The 17,304-nt window shown below is 42.5% G+C and overlaps 1 protein-coding gene across 1 annotated transcript; it reads right to left on the bottom strand.

The window, feature by feature from the left end:
* Nucleotides 1-222: 222 nt before the first annotated feature.
* slc1a4 (solute carrier family 1 member 4) lies at nucleotides 223-17,304 on the bottom strand. The gene is made up of 8 exons (XM_085428960.1): nucleotides 16,640-17,304; nucleotides 7,862-7,904; nucleotides 6,385-6,450; nucleotides 3,316-3,482; nucleotides 2,938-3,171; nucleotides 2,133-2,327; nucleotides 1,887-2,021; nucleotides 223-1,543 (listed from the first exon to the last, which is right to left on the bottom strand). Exons 1-8 carry the CDS (start codon nucleotides 17,152-17,154, stop codon nucleotides 1,315-1,317), a joined length of 1,584 nt encoding a protein of 527 aa, XP_085285086.1. The 5' UTR covers nucleotides 17,155-17,304; the 3' UTR covers nucleotides 223-1,314.

The following is a 17,304-nucleotide window of genomic DNA, read 5'->3' as shown; positions in this document are numbered from 1 at the left end:
ACTTAGCTAAGAAAAGAAGTAAAGTGATAAGTTAAAAAATTCTAGCATAGCTTACTGTTAGCATAGTGTTAACACAGCTTTAGCTGGTTAGCAAACAAAAAAGAAACCAAACTAGCTATGTTTCAGACTCCTTGGTAGCATAGCAATAATGCTCTTAGCTATATTTTCTTTTTAATAAAATAGCTAAAATCAGTGTAGCTAAACATCAAACAAGTATGTTGTCACAAAAAGCTAAGAAATATGCCAGTATGTACAACCTTAACCTAACTTAAAAAGGCTGATGTACATTGAACTTTAAAGAGCAAAAACGACTTTTAAGCTGCTCTCATTACAAAATTGTTGGCATCTGCTTGTAAAATGCTGATGTCAGCTTTTTCCCTGTAGTAATATTGATGTGAAGAATGGTTGTTTTCTCAGAGATAAATAGGGTCTTGTTTTATTTAGAGAGTAGACCATACAATTGACCTTTCCCTCATGAGAACATAGGGCAATACATGCAGACCAATATTCTAAGGAGCTTGGAAAGAAAGCAACTTGACTCCTTTGGGTTTCTTGAAGATGTTTTACAGCTGTGAAGCTTCTTCAGTTCTAAAACCTCTTAACAGGCCTTGTAAACTTTTCTCTGGATTATGAAAAATATTACTTTCAAACTGAGGCCCAAATAGTTACCACAATTACCACTTCAACCTAACCTGACACTACAAAATGTGTTGTTTTCATCCAGCTATTCAAGTAAGGGACATCAAATTGAAGTAAAGCGCATACCCAGACTTTGACCAGTACTTAAACAATGACAGACATCGTCAAGATTGGTTAAACACTCTTACTTGTCAGCATCTGTTGAGTTGTTAATCCTCTATAGTTTAAGCATGTCATGGTATTTGCAGTCTGAAGATAAAAAGAAATAAATGCACTTCATCATGTCCTGTTATACAAAGCTGCCGATGAGCAGTGACTGGAGTAAGATGAACATAACTGTCACATTTATGGGAATGTTTTAGACTTGGTATGTTTCTGTCACTGTTCATGTCAAAATGCTTTAATAAATAAAATGTAAAATACAAAAACTATTGACTTAAGTGACTGGGCAAATCATTTCAGTGTAAATTATTCTAAAATTTCATATATATTCAATTTAGCATTAAGATGCCAGAATGGAAACCCAATTTTAAAAATAACAGTGACACTATGTGGACTTTCCATGCTCTAGCAGGCATTTTTTTGGCCTTACACTGAATCAGAATGCTTCCACAAAAGCAGCATGTCAGAGATGTCAAAGGTAAAAGGTCAAGAAAGGAAAAAGTCTTGCTGGGATCACAGCACTGACTCAATGGCTTCCGGCATAGCTTCTAAGGCTTTGGCTTGATGCGTGACTAATGGAGATGTCTCCTCCTCTGCCTGGACGTTGGCCACCGCCTCCACTCGGACTTCCGACAGCTCCCCCTCCTGTTGATGCTTCTTCATCTCCAGCTGGTTTATGTGGTGGAGGATTCCCGCGCCAAGAGCGTCGCCCTCCACGTTCACTACAGTGGTGGTACGATCTCTGTTCACAAAGAGAACATTTGTGACAAATTTTGTGATGATGATGGCATCAAGGCAGACAGAAGGTTGTACTAACAAAAGGCCTTTGCTTTTCAAAAGAAGAATTGAACTTAGTATCATAAAGAAGAACCTGTATTTTAAATATGACCTATTTCCATTTGTTTGTTTAACCTATGTGTGTGTTTGCTCTAGGAAAATACTGCAGGGGGTTTCTGTTGGTCCTACAGTTGGGAAACGCTGATCTAGTTGGGAAACTCTGATCTAGTTGGCTTACTATACGCTAGGTGAGGTGTAGGTGTACGTGATCATCTGTAGTCTCCTATGTTTTCTAATATGACACTCACACAATCCAGTCAACAGCTAGCATGAGGGACAGGTCGTTGGTCGGCAGGCCGATGGCCTCCAGGATGATGGCAATGGTGATGATGCCACCGGCTGGGATGCCTGCTGCACCAACACTGGAGGCTGTGGCCGTCACCCTGGAAGTGTGATTCACAATGAAACACAATAAATTTCCACCTGTTTATGCCAGTAGGAAATGTTGGTGGTATTATTGCTTAATAAAAGTTTTTCTCATTCCCTTAACTTACAGGATTGTGAAGATCTGCCCAGCGTTCAGCTCGGTATTGTTGAGCTGAGCAATGAAGACGGCAGCGATGCACTGGAAGATGGCAGCGCCATCCATGTTAACCGTGGCCCCAATGGGCAGAATGAAGCGGCTGATGCGTTTGTCCACACCATTATTCTCCTCCACACACTTTATCATAGAGGGTAGAGTTGCTGAACTAATGAGAGAAGAAAAATGCAAATGAAAAAAATCTTTCTTTTTTTTTGGTGTCTGTCACACTGATTTTTGGAAGGTTTGTGTCCCATTACATCTGGCCTAAAACTAACATACCAGCAGAACACCGTACCAATAGTCAAACATGGTCGTGGTGGTTTGATGATTAGGGGCTGCTTTGCTGCATCAAGATCTGAAACTTGCCATGATTCACTGAAGCATTAACTCTGCTGTCTACCTGAAGCTCAAATTAATTATGCAGAAGGACAATAATCCAAATCACACCATCAAGTCCACCTCTGAAAGTTTTTGGAGTTGCCCATTAAAAGTCTAGATTTAAATCTGACTCTGATACTTTGGCCGTTCATGCTCAAAAACTCTCCAATTTGGCTAAATAAAAACAATTCTACAAAGAAGAGTGGAAGAAAATTCCTCCACAGTGATGATGTTCATAATAAATATGCAAATATGCAAAAAATAAGAAATCACGAAGGGCCAAATACTAAGACTTCACTAATATTACATGTCAACTTTTTATTTACATACATTTATATTCATTGATTTGCAGGTTCCCTGTAACAGCTCATCAGTGATTCTGCAATGTACCAGTATACCTGGAGCAGGTTGCGAAGGCAGTGGTGAAGGGTGTTATTAGGCCAGACAGGAAACTGAAGGGGTTCTTGCGCGTTAAACCAAAGTAGATGAGGGGTAGGACGATGCCTCCATGGATAACGTGGCCCAAAATCGAAGCAAAGATATATTTTCCCAGGCTGGTGACCAGAAGAACCACATCTTCCATCTCCACAATTTTACTGCCCACTAGGAACATGATGCCAAAGGGGATATACCTAAAGAGACACAGGAGAAAGGAAGAGTCAAATACAACAATAAATAGCGCAGCACAGACAGTCAATGTCTATCCTTATTTAACTGACTAATAAATGTCATAAAATATCCCCACATTTCAATAAATTTCATCCAAGAGCACTTACCACATGATCCAGGACACCAGCACCATGGTGGCTTCGTTGAAAGCATTGAAGAAACGGATGAGTTCCTCTCCCTCGTCACCCAGTTTCCTCAGCGCCACACCAAACACCATGGCAAACAGCACCAGACCCAGAATGTTCATGCCATCTGTTTCTGTACCATAAGGGACCTAAGGCACCAAGCAGAGTCACACTGTAAGAGCCTGAGCATACTGACAAGACGGTGTTAAGAAGGGCTGTCAAAAACCTAGTTGGTTTAAGTGAAAAGGGAGCAAAACACAGAAGAGGAAAGGGTCTCCAGCCATGCAGAAGGTTTGACAAATGTATCTTGGCAAGAGCATCTGTTTTACTAAGACTTAGTGTCACTGAAAGTACATTAAAGAGCTTGAGTGGAAGAATCTTTTCTTGGAAAGTGAAGAGCTACAGCATTACCTAGGCAGTGGTTGACCGTGCAACTTTACCAGATCCCTTTCTTTTTTCATTCTGTCCATATAAAAGCAAAGTTGAATCACACAGTTTCAGCTGCCCACAAATAGCAACAATACGCTTCTTCTCCTGAGTTGCTTCAGAAGAATTTACAGTTTGAGAGAATAACAACTAACAAATTTTCATGACACAGAATTAAGTTTTTTTGGCTCTCGCTCGCCTCATATTTACGTCAGCTCATATCTTAACACTAGCCACTCACTACTGTGAGGTTGTACTGTGAATGCTTGAGATTAATCCTCTGAGAACTATGACTCTCTGTAGAAACGTTTGATCAGACTGGACCAAAGTGGTGGTCCACTGACCCATAATTCAAACTGCCTGCAAGGCTAAAATTGCTTGTTGATCCAACTTGATCCAACTTAGCTAAGAAAACAAGTTGAAACACTTCACACAATAGGAGTTCCACACTGATAATCACACATTGAACTCTTGGATGGAACCTTATGTGTATCCTTTCATTGTGGAAAGATAAACTTGTCAAATAATAGAGCTTGTGTAGACTGCAGTAGTATATACGACACCTTTTGCGTGCTGCAGAGTGTGTATGTGCGAATGCAAAAGTCTGGAGGCAGTAGAAGTATTCAGTGAACTGGATGACAAATAGGGACAAGGACAAATCCTGTGCTCAATCCCTTTCCATTGTGCTGAGCTCTCCCACAGCTACACCAGCTTCATCCCCTGGCACTGGGGTGGGTGTGTAGGGGGCGACAGTCCACCAAGACCCACGGCACACAAATACCATGGACCAATGCCAAAATCAGATTCCCCCCACTGTTCCCCCATACTGGGTCAATGGGGACAAGCCATAGCTTCTAGGGTGAAGCATTAGGATTTAAAGATTATCCTCAAAATTTAACAAGTTATATAATCAAATAGAGTAACTTATAAAACTTCTCTTTGCTCTTTAACGATCCTCGAGTACAAACAAGCTACTTGAGTGCAAGTGCTACTAAAAACCTTTAAAAGTGCTTCCTTGTATTAACTAACAGGATGCTGCTGTGGTACAAGCCTAAAAAGGCTTTTGTACTATTCCCTAAATGCTTTTGTTTAGCAGTCTGTGTACCATTATGCATCTGTTAGCCGGCTTCCGATCGACTGTCTCTCCTGCTGACAAATAAGCAAAGCCATCATACACTTGTCTATGATGCAACATCGACTACAAGTAGCAGGCAAGTGGCAATCAAGAAATCTGGTGCTGGTCCTCTGTCAGGATTTTGTTTTTCCTTCCTAGTAAAGACCAGCACATCATGTTGCCTCACATCCAGGCATGCAGGCCATCTTGCTGGGTCAAGATGACCTGCATGGTGGCCAACACCTGCATGTAATCGTAAGGGCCTGGTTGCTACAACAGTTACTGTGTGAAACTCCACTTTTGTCTTTCACCTTTTTGTCCTGCCTCCCCTCACGCTGCGGATGGCCGCCCCTCCCTGAGCCTGGTTCTGCCGGAGGTTTCTTCTTGTAAAAGGGAGTTTTCCCTTCCCACTGTTGCTGAAATGCTTGCTTATAGGGGGCGTCAACTGATTATTGGGGTTTTCTCCCTCTTATTGTATATATAATATATAAAGCACCTCGAGACAGCTATTGTTCTGATTTGGCACTGTAGCTTATGAAGCCATTGTAGTAATATAGTTTTGTTGCCTGGCAATCAAAAAGAAAAAAAAAAGCACTCAAGACAAAGATGCCTTTAGCTAACTCAGACTGCTGAAGCTTCATATAAGCTTATATTAAAAAGTATTCAGTATTTACTAGATTTATTTAGCCTGCGGTTCTTTTCTAGTGTTGTCACAGTATAATCACAGTATGGAATAATAACTTGTGTGGAGAAGTGGAAAACATGTGAGCACTAGATAAAGATAACTGCACTATATGAGTCCAGCATGCTTTTTAGTAGCAGAAGAAAATGCATGGATGGATGGTAAATGCAAAAAACCCTGTTTACGCTTGTCCACACTTTTAAGAGCATGCATGTCCCTGCATGTGAGACATGTATGTGAGCATGTCCCCTCACATTCACGTTAGTGATAGTGTCAGTCTACACAGTTGTGTTCTAAAGTTACTAAGTGACTTGTTTTTCCCTTTTTGAACACCTTTTATCTATAAAATCAGATTATGACATCAAGAAATTATAGGAAATATATCAATACTTAGAATTTAAGAGTACTAAAACTAGTACTAGAAGCACTCATTGAGTAAATATTTATCTAACAATTATTTGGCACCAGTGAGCTAAAGACAGATTAAAAACTCATAAATAAAAATGACTGGCCTTTAGCCTTATTTGTAGTGATTGTACTGTTCACATGGCTATCAGCATTTCACCATCAGCCTTGACCCTCTTTCCCAAAACCAGCTCTTTCATTAGACGTGCACATACTGCTTATTCAGTGGTTTTGCACCCACGGGTGACTGACATACAAACAAGGTGCTCAGAGCAAACATGTACCTCAAGGATGGACGATGGCTCAACCTCCTGTTGACAGAGGTAACTGTTTGATGAGAGCACTTTCCTTTCGTAATCTGGTACTTTACGTGTTACGTAGTCTGCATGCAAAACTTCACGCAACAGACGTTCCCAGCTTTTACCTTTTGGTAGAGGGTCGTCCCATTGGTATCATTCCCCACAGCAACCATCTTGTAGTCTGTTGCGTACTGTAACATAAAGAAAGAAACATGTGCTTGTTTATTTTGTTGTATTGCTGAAATAAATTAATGTTTTTAGAAATTGAATTCTAATCTAATATGACATCTGTAGAGTTGCTTTTTGAATAATCAGGTGCAACTGCTTTAAATAGTACATTTTACAGACATTGCTGAGGAACAAAAGGGAACCCACAAGCTGCCACTGACCCCCTTTTTAAAATATGATAGATGTTTCCTATACCAGTCTTCCTCGGGGGTTTTATTTTCTGATTTCCCATGGGCCTCTTCTTGGTTGCGCAGGTTTAAAAAATCCGGGACATTTTCAGGCTATGAGTAGTTCACTGTGTCAGTACTTTTTGTAGGAGACTTGGGACCCCGTTGGACACGGTCCACTGATGTTCAGTCTTTTCAGTAAACAGAACTGCAACAATGCCCCCTTTCCCTCAAAGCATTTCTTTAGACACCCCTATAGGGTAGAGGTTTCCAACATCTCCTAAAGATCTATATGAGCTTAAAAAAGTCTTGGTTCTTAAACGATCTTGGGCATGTAGGCACACAGAGTAGATGGGTATAGTCTCAAATGAAAAAGCCAGCTATCCAATAATCCAAATCTCACACATCATTTGTTTAAACGTCTGTTTAAACATCGAGCTGCCTGTCATTTTGTGTAAATCCCCCCTCTCCTCTGCTTTCTTGGTCTAATCCACTGTTGGAGCCGTTCCCACGGGGGGCTCTACCACAGCATATACTGAGTGTGTGGGGGTACACTGAACTCTGTAACCTGGCTTCACTTTAAACACTTTTTCACTCTTTCTGTGAGAAATAACTGACTTATTTGTGTGTGTGTGTGTTTGTGTGTGTGTGTGTAATTTACAGGTGTGGTTTAGGAGAAGTTTAAGGTTTGATGAAGTGTGTCTGTGCGTGATTAAAAGAGTGTGAACATGCTTTCCTTTCTCCCTGTGTGTGCATGTGTGTATAGTTCATTTCTATCACTTCATCTCCAAATATTGAATTTTCCAGGTCCTTGTTTTAGCTGTAACAGCCAGGATGTTGTGCGATGGAGCGGCCCGTGTTGAGGAGTACCGAGGCGAGGTGGGTTGCTAGGCTAGCTTTAATGGAATGGTTTCGCCATGGTAACGGCTGGTGAGGGACAAGAAAAAGAGGTGTTCGGGTGAACAGGGGAGCGCTGCGGACCCTATTCTGGATGTCTCCTCATTAAGAGGCTCTTGGTGCTCTAACCAGGATTTATGGCAACTCTAAATGGATTTGTAGGAGCATCCGTGTGGTTGGGAAAATAAATTTGAATGAACAATCTGCACGAGACACAGGTGATACAGGAAAGAGGACAGAAAGAGGAGGATAAAAGGAGTGTGTGTCTGCGTGTGTGGGGGTGGGCAGGAAGTAAGGAGCTGGCACTCACAGAACGAAAGGCAGCAGCCACCAAGTTTGCTGGAAACAAATTCCTGAGAACGGAAGCAAAAACAAGTTAGCGCCACAGAAAATTACAGTCATCTCAGTCCTGTTCTCCTGTGTGAGCCACTTTATCTGAACAAATGGTAAAAGGCCAACATCTACAACAAGATTGGACAAGTGTTTCAGAATCATGTGGCTATCCCACCCGAACAGTAAATTCTCAACAGGATTCGTTTATCATCGTCGTATCTTGGCCTTTTCCCAGGATCCTCCCTAAAGTTTGCAGCCCAAACTCCCTGATAAAACATGTTCGGACACGAACCTGCTGTCTGTTTCAGCTTTTCGTAAAACAAATTAGCGAGGTCTTACCTAGGGTTAGTTATCTTTCCCTGGAGCTTTCACTGTTCTCCAGTCAACTAAAGGTAAAGCAAAGTCAGGCAGATGCGGAAAATAAAATTAGACTAAATTTAATCGCTTTATACTTTTCAAACTCTAACTCAAGCACTGCAAGTCTCACATACTACTCAGTTTCTGGTACAAAACTGCTGCACAGTGTAGTGAAGATTCATATTTTCTTAAGTTTTCTTTTAATTAATTTCCTTTCTATTCTTTCTTCATCGTTATTTGGCTGCTGTTCTTTTGTCAAATGCTCGACAAACTTTACTTGAGCTCTGCATTACCATAGCAAAAGGCTACAAAATTTCTTGGCAACACGTTCCAATAGTGACTGAGATATTTTGCCAACATGAAGCACTACTAACAGTGTCACTACTACTAAGAGTGTCAGTACAATCTTGTGTCTAACATGGTCACAAGAAGCACTCACAGGAGAACACTGATTGCAACTGAGATTATCTTAGATGTTACTTTGACATGTCTCGATGCATTCTCAATGATCCAGGTAAGGAAATCCCTAAAAGTTGATTCTGTTCATCAGTCGAGACTGAAGAAGTCACTTGTCACTGTCTCTCACTGAAAATGCTACGTCCAGATGAACAGAATCAATTTTTTGGGAGTTACTTTGTCAAGTAACAACCACCCAAATGCTGCTGCAGGCCAAGCACACTTTCTGAATGCCAGAAAGTCCCCGATGGCAACATCTTGCAACTTGTCAAAGAGTGCACGGCATTCATCCTGCACCTGAATTTACCAGATTGCCAGAATCTGAATATCACAGAGTATAAGTGACGTTGCTGGTTAGCGATCAGGTACACCTGTATGTAGTCCATAATACTGGATTTTGGATCAGCAATAGACACACAGTATTGCTGTTTTGTTTTTTCCATAATTTGAATCATGACAGTAATAACAGCATGGGAAATGTGACATAATCACAATAGTCAGTTACTAAAAGACAGTGAGGAACAATAGGAGTAATTTGGCACTGAGATGATTTTTTTGTCTTTGATATTTATGGCAACCTCAGTAATGCAGAGGATAATAACCAGATTTACAGGGAGTTTATTATTCATCCTCAAAGTGAACAGCCTACTTTGGTTCATTATCCCTTTTGTCGTTATAAATCCCTCATTCAAACATTTTCTTGACAGATTGTCACAGACAGAGTGTCAAGGAGTTTATTTTCACTACTGTAAGATAATCATGCAGGGATTACTAGAAGCCTGCAGGCCCTTTCTACGTACTGCTGTGTGTTTGTTGTAACGTTATCCTCTGGGGTCACACTGTATTGTGCAAAGAAATACAGGCTTTGCTCACATCTATTCCCATGGCCAGACCAGAGCCAAGCAATTCAGCTCATAGCACCATGACCCCGTCAACTCTGCCTTGAGTTCAGGGACAAATGCTGCTTCAGCTGTTGAATATCTCAGCTCCCCAGGACACGCTGGCAGGTAGCCACAATATTTTCACTTAGTCTTTTCTTTCCTTTCCTGATGTTGCAAACAAGTGATATGTTTTTGCAACCCAAGATTCCCTAAATTCTTTTCCTTTATATGAAGGCAGTCAGGTTTCATCCTAGCACATGACCACAGCGAGAATCTGGATTAAGCCTGGGAACCCAGAAGTGAGCTGGCATGATTTTCCCAGAGTCTCCCTAGAGGCCCACTGTCTCTCTGTGGACTGATGTTACATAATAGCTTGACTTTCTAATTAATCGAAGCCAAGTATCATGAATGATCATTTCAAGGCCTAATTCAAGTCCAATGATGTGATCTGAAATGACCTGTCTGTCTGTTGCTGGTTCTTCTGGTTTTTAGATGGCACTTAATGCAACAGTTTACAGGTCTTTCTACTGGATGGACACATCCAGCCAGTAGATCTAGTGGTATAAATTTGTGCTTCAGCTTTGATGAGAACATTTTTGAATTTTTATTAATGTATAACTCAGTATTAAATAGCTGATGTGTGTGGCTGTGAATTGTCCTCCTACAGTTTATGAATGCAGGTTACTTCCCAAACTTGCTAGCTTTAGCCTCTCGTTAAGATACGTTCACTTTTGGCAGTAAACGCCAATATAGTCCTAGCTAAAATGCTAAAATGCTAACAGTAAATCTTCAAAATGCAAAGTGCAGAAACCTCAGCCTTATTAAGAAGATGAAAATAAAATGCTTATTAGTTTCTTAAATTAGCGAGCATTAGCTTTCCATGCCTTAAATAGTTAGTTGCTATCAAGCAGAATTGGTAAGCATGTTTCAGAAACAAGTTAAAACAATCCAAAATATACGTTTAGTCCTAAAAGCTAGCAAAGAAAAGCTAAAATATAGAGAGGTTATTTAAAAAATGGGCAGGCTAGCAAGCCACAAAGCTAACACCAGCGTTTTGATACTTTGACACAAATAAAACTGACTGGCTGAACCTTCAGGTTTTTAGTCAAACACCACGTGCCTGGTAGTGCACTGAATAAATAGACTATCTGGAGTGGGGGGGAAATAATGTAATACCCTGTGATATGACACGTGTTTATGGAACATAGACAGCAGAAAGCATGGACAAAGCTTCTGGGTGGGAAAAATGAAACCATTGCTGAAGTGTCTTAAACCTGCATTCAGTCCACCAGGTGTTGATACAGTATCTGTGGTTTCAAAAAGTCTTGTGGAAGTTTATGGGAAAATAGCATTGTGAGTAAATGTTTCCAATGAAGTCTGTTATGTAAATTGTGGCTGTACTATGTTTCGAAAAGAAGGAATATCTACGCTATGCTCATTGGCTAAAGGCTTGTGATTTAGAAGTTGTTAGGCAATGTGTGAGTGGTTTCACAGTCAGACCTGCCCCACCTCATCCCATATTTGAAGCCGAGATGAAGTCGAGACAGCAGAAACTAATCTTGAGGCTTGACAGACTTCAGAAAGCAACAGGGGTGACGTCACAACAGCCACCATCTTTCACACTGTCTATATCAAGAAAATGCACAGTGATTTATCTGGTACTAAGACTAGCCCCCCTCAACCTGCTCCACCTGCAAAGTTAAATGTTAGCTTTTTCAATAGTACCTGAATCAGAAACTTGTTAAAATGAATATTCCCAAAATATTCTTACTTTCTGAATCAATAGCTTTGCTCAAATAAATGAACCTTAGTCTATATGTAGCAGAAAACAACACTCTCTTCACTGGACTTAGCTTTTGCGTTCTGTCCTGTTCTGATGTAACCCACTGTGAAATTTACACCATCTGAATACCTGCAAAAGCATAAAGTATGAGAAATAACAGCAGCATGTCCACCTGCTATCATGATAAGGGAGATGTGCTAGCTGTTTGCACTACAGTCTGCTACAGGCTCTGCACCTCTTCGCCTTCCCCAAAATACATCCTACTATTTCAACAGCTGTCAGCTTTCCCTCACACTGTGGGAACTTATTATTAACCACTGAAGGCTGCTGAAGAACACTGATATTTATAGGCTAGCAGCAAAGCTTTCATGAACAACTGCCATGCTGGAAAAAAAATCAACCAACTTTACAAGGAGTTGAGTTGAAAATTGTACCACAGAACCTCTACCTGTATAATCAAGAGTTTGCCCCAAAGACACTGTGTCTCTTCATAATCAGTGAAAAGCCATCAGTAGATTTTTTATTTGTGCTTATTTGTCCCCTGGAAGCCATCAGACTGCAATCTGGGCTCTATAAAGTATCCCCTATCGGGCACATTTGTGTGTAACAGTGGGGTCAAGATACACTCTTAACAGTGGCAGCTAACTTAGGTTAAAAATAATCCATTATTACAGGTACTTATGTTATGGCATGGTGTCGATCAGATGTGACATGACTCTGCAAAGGTCTGCTGTGCAACCCTCCTTTCCCTGCTGTAAGTGGCACTTACAGCTCCTCTAATTACATCAGAGGTTAGACAAGCATTTGTAGCAGCATGGCATTGTAAAGCGGCAATCAACTATTTAAAAGCAAGAAGGGCTTTAAATACTTTAAGTAAAAGTACTCATTGATACAGTCATCGGATTGCAGTGAAGGTGGAGCAGATTTTTAGTAAAACTGACATCTGCTTTCTGATACAGCTCTGAAAATAAGTGCAGAGGGTTACAGGTGATGCAAGTAAAACTAACTATTAGGCTACACTGACACGTAAAGTTCTTTAAGACGAGTGCAGTGCCCACTCTCAATCTGAGTGGGAACATTAAAACACTTTTAACTGTTAGGCAAAGCTTTCCATCCACATCAGAGCAGCAGAGCAGGGACGTGCAGAGGGGGGGGCTAGAGGGGCTTGAGCACCCGCCCCTTTCCTGATGAGTGCCCAAAGTGCCCTTTTGTTGAGGCAACTTTTAAATTTTTTTTATTTATTTATTTATTTTTTTTATGTGCGTGTGCGTGCGGAGTCCTGTCTGTGCCCCTCAACAATAATATTTAACTATTAATCACAGTTTTGCTAAATAAAAGGATCTGGCTTGCATCAGTCACATGATCACATTTAACCAATGATCGCCCTCGACGGCAGAACGCGCTGGTTACGAGCCGGGAACGAGCTCACAAAGAGCACGCGCATTTTTTGCGGTCCGGAGCTGTAGGAGAAACACAAGTTAACTCAGAGACACAGACTGATGCGACAAAACCAGTAAGTAGGTGTACAGCGTACACTGTAGTGTGTAGCACCCAGGAGTATTAGCTTATTACGTACACGTCGGTAAGTTGTCTTGTTGCAACTGACGAACTGAAACAAACGAGCGTGCTGTGTGTGCAACAGCGCGACAAACATTACCTGTCCTTTTATTAACTGCACAGGTAGTGCTGGTCATAGCTGCTGGCTACCTGTGCAAGGCTGTCATGGGTCTGTAGCTCTGTCACCGTTTTAGTGAACATATTTAGTTTTAAAGTAAGTTTCCGGGCTTTTCCTGCCTTTCTGGAGGGATTATATTTCACTAAAAAACGATCTAATATGCATGTCCACATAATAATTATTATAATATATTAAAAAACACAAGCTGTATTTTAAAGAACATACATTAAGAAGCAGATTATATTAGATTTATATTTTAAATAAGACAAAATTTGGATTTTACAGCAGTAAAATGATTGTATCTCTACAGTTTAAACATGTAATAAACTTTGCCCCTGCACAGAGTGGATAGTGAAACAAATGGAATCATCATAAATACATTATTTCATATTTATTACTTCCCCCTCCTCATTGCTTTATTATTGTAGCTCTAGTAATAAATAATAATGTAAGGATTCTGGATCAGCACCATGATGCCCATAGTATATACAGTATTCTGAAGAAGGTCTAAAATGTCACTGTGTGTGCATGTGTGTGTTTTATTTAGATGGATTTAAAAAAATATTACTCATGATATAACATTGTGCAGACATGCCTGGTAAGGACATGAGGAGGAAACAGTAGGAGCTGTGTGAGGCTACTAAAGGCAGGGCTATAACATTTTTCTGTCATCATTTTATTATAGATTAAGTGCAAGAGTTGTTAGGTGTGGACAATTAGATTATAGTTTATTGCAATAGCAAGTTGTGCCTTGTTCTCAGATAGACAGCAAGTGGAGAGTGATATATGAAATGATGCGATGGAAGGAAGAAGAGAAGCAAAGAGTGATTCACAGGCAGAGCCGAGTTTATGTCACAGTTTTTCGTTGCCTTATGGTTCCAAGCGCTGTCACCAATCTTTGCATTTTGTTATTATCTCATGACACTTGTTTAATCAGCTACCATCTCTCCTGTGGACTTTTTAATGTCCACAAGACTGCCAAGCAGCAGCACAGGAGGCGTATCGAGGCCAGGTTTGAGAACAACACAAACCCAAGGCAGGTCTGGGAGGGCATCAGGGCTATCACGGACTACAAAAGAAGAACACCATCACCCTCAGCCGACAGTTCTACTCTGGCTGAGGATCTAAATCTCTTTTATGCCCGTTTTGACAGGGAGAACACCGACCCTGTCCTGTCCCCTCTCCCCTCAACCGACCCTGCTCCGGTCCTGAGCACTCATGAGCTGAGGCGTGTGTTCCGGAGCATTAACACCAGGAAGGCGGCCGGGCCGGATGGAGTGCTGGGCAGGGTGCTAAAAGACTGTGCTGCGGACCTGGCGGACGTCTTCACCTCTATATATAACACCTCGTTGTCCTGTTCACTGGTACCATCCTGTTTCAAAGCAGCAACCATCGTTCCCATCCCAAAACAGTCAAATGTCACATGTCTGAACGATTTCAGACCTGTGGCACTCACCCCCATTCCCGCCAAATGCCTGGAGAGACTGGTCATTAAACACATCAGAGCTGCTTTTCCACCATCCCTGGACTCGCACCAGTTTGCATACAGGGAGAACCGGTCAACCGAGGATGCGATCGCCACAGTGCTGCACACATTACTGAAGCACTTGGAACACAGGAACACCTATGCACGGCTCCTCTTTGTAGACTACAGCTCGGCTTTTAATACCATCCGGCCATACAAACTCCGTCCCAAACTCCACCAACTGGGACTTAACTCCTCTCTGTGCAACTGGATTGTGGACTTCCTCACTAACCGTAGACAGAGTGTCAGAGTGGGTAAGAACACCTCTTCCACCCTTGTGGTCAACACCGGTGCCCCTCAGGGGTGTGTTCTGAGCCCTCTGCTATACACTCTCTTCACCCATGACTGTATTTCCTCCTGCGCGTCCAATCTCATTGTTAAGTTTGCAGATGACACTACAGTGCTCGGACTTATATCCAACAATGATGAGACAAACTATAGGACAGAGGTGCAACAACTAGAGTCATGGTGCCACGACAATAACTTGGTCTTAAACACCAAAAAGACCAAGGAGATCATTGTAGATTTCCGGAAGAGGGGTCATAACAACCATCTGCCTCTCTTCATTGGCAGTGAGGCGGTGGAGAGGGTGAGCAGTTTTAAATTCTTGGGGGTAACTGTGACCGAGGACCTGTCCTGGGGCAACCATATCACCTCAGTTGTACGGAAGGCCCAACAGCGCCTCTACTACCTGAGGAGACTGCGGAGCGCACACATTCCCAGATCTCTGATGTTGAACTTCTACAACTGTGCCATCAGCAGCGTTCTGACGTATGGATTTCTAGTGTGGTTCCCCAGCTGCACCAAGGCCGATCAGCAAGCACTCCAGCGGGTGGTGAAAGAAGCTGGCAGAATTATTGGAACAAGTCTGCCAGAGATCAGTAATATCTTCCCCACTCGCTGTCTGAGGAGGATGCACAGTATCCTGCGGGACCAACATCACCCTGCGCGCCACCTTTTCCATCTGCTGCCCTCAGGGAGAAGGTACAGGTCTATACAGGCCAGAACATCCAGACTGGCCAACAGCCTGTATCCACAGGCTGTGAGGCTCCTGAACTCTCTGCCCCCCTCTCACGGACAATAACCATATCCAACTTCTTAATTGCAATGAACTGGTTTGCATTGGTGCATCATATCTTTATTCTCTTCCCCCTCCTGCCCCCCCCCCCCCTTTCTTAAATAGATAACTATCATATCTGATATCATATCTCACAGTACAATAATATTGAATGGGTTGCATTGTTGTATTTTGTCATGTTTCTCAGGTCTTTGTCTGAATTTCTACGAACATTATTGCTAAGGATTGTCTTATTGCATTGGAGTCACACTGGGTTAAATATGTACACTTGGGTTTTAAGGGGTATTTATTATTTTCTTCTTTTTTTCAATTTCATTGTTCTTGACAATGACAATAAATAAATAAATAAATACTAAATACTAAATACTTTAATGTCTACAGTCTCAGATCAACACAGCCCTGCCCTTCCCATATTAGATTCTTGATGAATGTGTGTTGTTGTTATTCAGCATGGTTCAATGTGCCCCTTTTTAACTTTGAGCACCCGCCCCTTTAAACCTCTCTGCACGTCCCTGCAGCAGAGTGAACTGTCAGTGGAAGATTCGACCTGAACATATAAAGCACTGTTTACAGATACACTGCAGGATACACTGACCTGCTCCACGGGGTCACTCGGATTGTGACATTGATCTTAGACACTTCCAAACAGGACCACCGTTGAAATCTTACTATAACTGTAATCACACTCATTTAGATAGTACACAGATAAAGTCTGCTACAGTGGCAGAGAGGACTTGGTTGTTTCAGTGGCGCACATGTGAGGCTTACTACAGCAGCCGTAGCCTTACTGAGCGTGTGCGCACGCATGCCTAGGATGACTGCGAGCGTGGAGCCATTCGTGTGTGTAACTAACCAGCATTCCCAAACCGCCCCGAGGCACGCTGTGCCACAGTTCCCATCAGATTCACTAGAGTACAGCACACAAATCCCCTTCTTGCCCCACTACCCTCTAACATGCCACCGTGTGCGCTGTTTAAGGCGATTAAAGAGGGCTCTTTACCTGGCAAGATCTAAGAAGGAGTCGGTGGTCTCCTTGTTGCTGCTGACGCTCTCCAGTCCCAGGTTGTTGGTGTTCAGGGCTCCCGCGCCCACTCCGGGTTTGATGATGAAAGCCAGGGCTACCCCGATCCCCGAGGCGATCAGCGTGGTCACCAGAAAGTAGGCGACTGCGATGCCCCCCAGCTTGCCCAGGGAGCGAGTGTCCAGGCTGGCGGCCCCCGATACGAGACTGCAGACGACGAGGGGCAAAATGATCATCTTCAGCATCCGGAGGAGCATCTCACCGGGGAAGGCGAAGTAGGTCATCTGCGCTTTGGTCAGGTTCATGCTGCGGACCATCATCCCGAGCCCGACGCCCACCAGCACGCCCGACACCGTCAAGATCACCAGCAGGTTCTTTCTCAGAAACTCCATCAGCTTTTCTCCGAGGCTTTTCTGCGAGCCCTTCTCCAGGATCTGGTCTGTGGATGCTGAGCCGGGCATGGCGTGTCCGTTTATCTCGCTCTTTTTCTCCATTTTTAATTTTTTCTATTATCTCCGATGCGGCGTGGAAAGCCCAGTCCGGTTTCAGAGAGCGTGGGTAGGACACACGTTTCTGTGAAGGCTGGTCCGGCGTTCAACTCTGAGCGCAGACGCGGCAGGGCGAGCCAATGGAGAGTGAGCGAC

Source organism: Rhamphochromis longiceps, linkage group LG13, assembly GCF_057381845.1.
Source record: "Rhamphochromis longiceps isolate RC_006_pf linkage group LG13, R_longiceps_female_GT1.1, whole genome shotgun sequence".
Classification (NCBI taxonomy): domain Eukaryota; kingdom Metazoa; phylum Chordata; class Actinopteri; order Cichliformes; family Cichlidae; genus Rhamphochromis; species Rhamphochromis longiceps.
The sequence above is the reverse complement of the archived record's forward strand: the minus strand, read 5'-3'. Positions and strand labels throughout refer to the sequence as shown.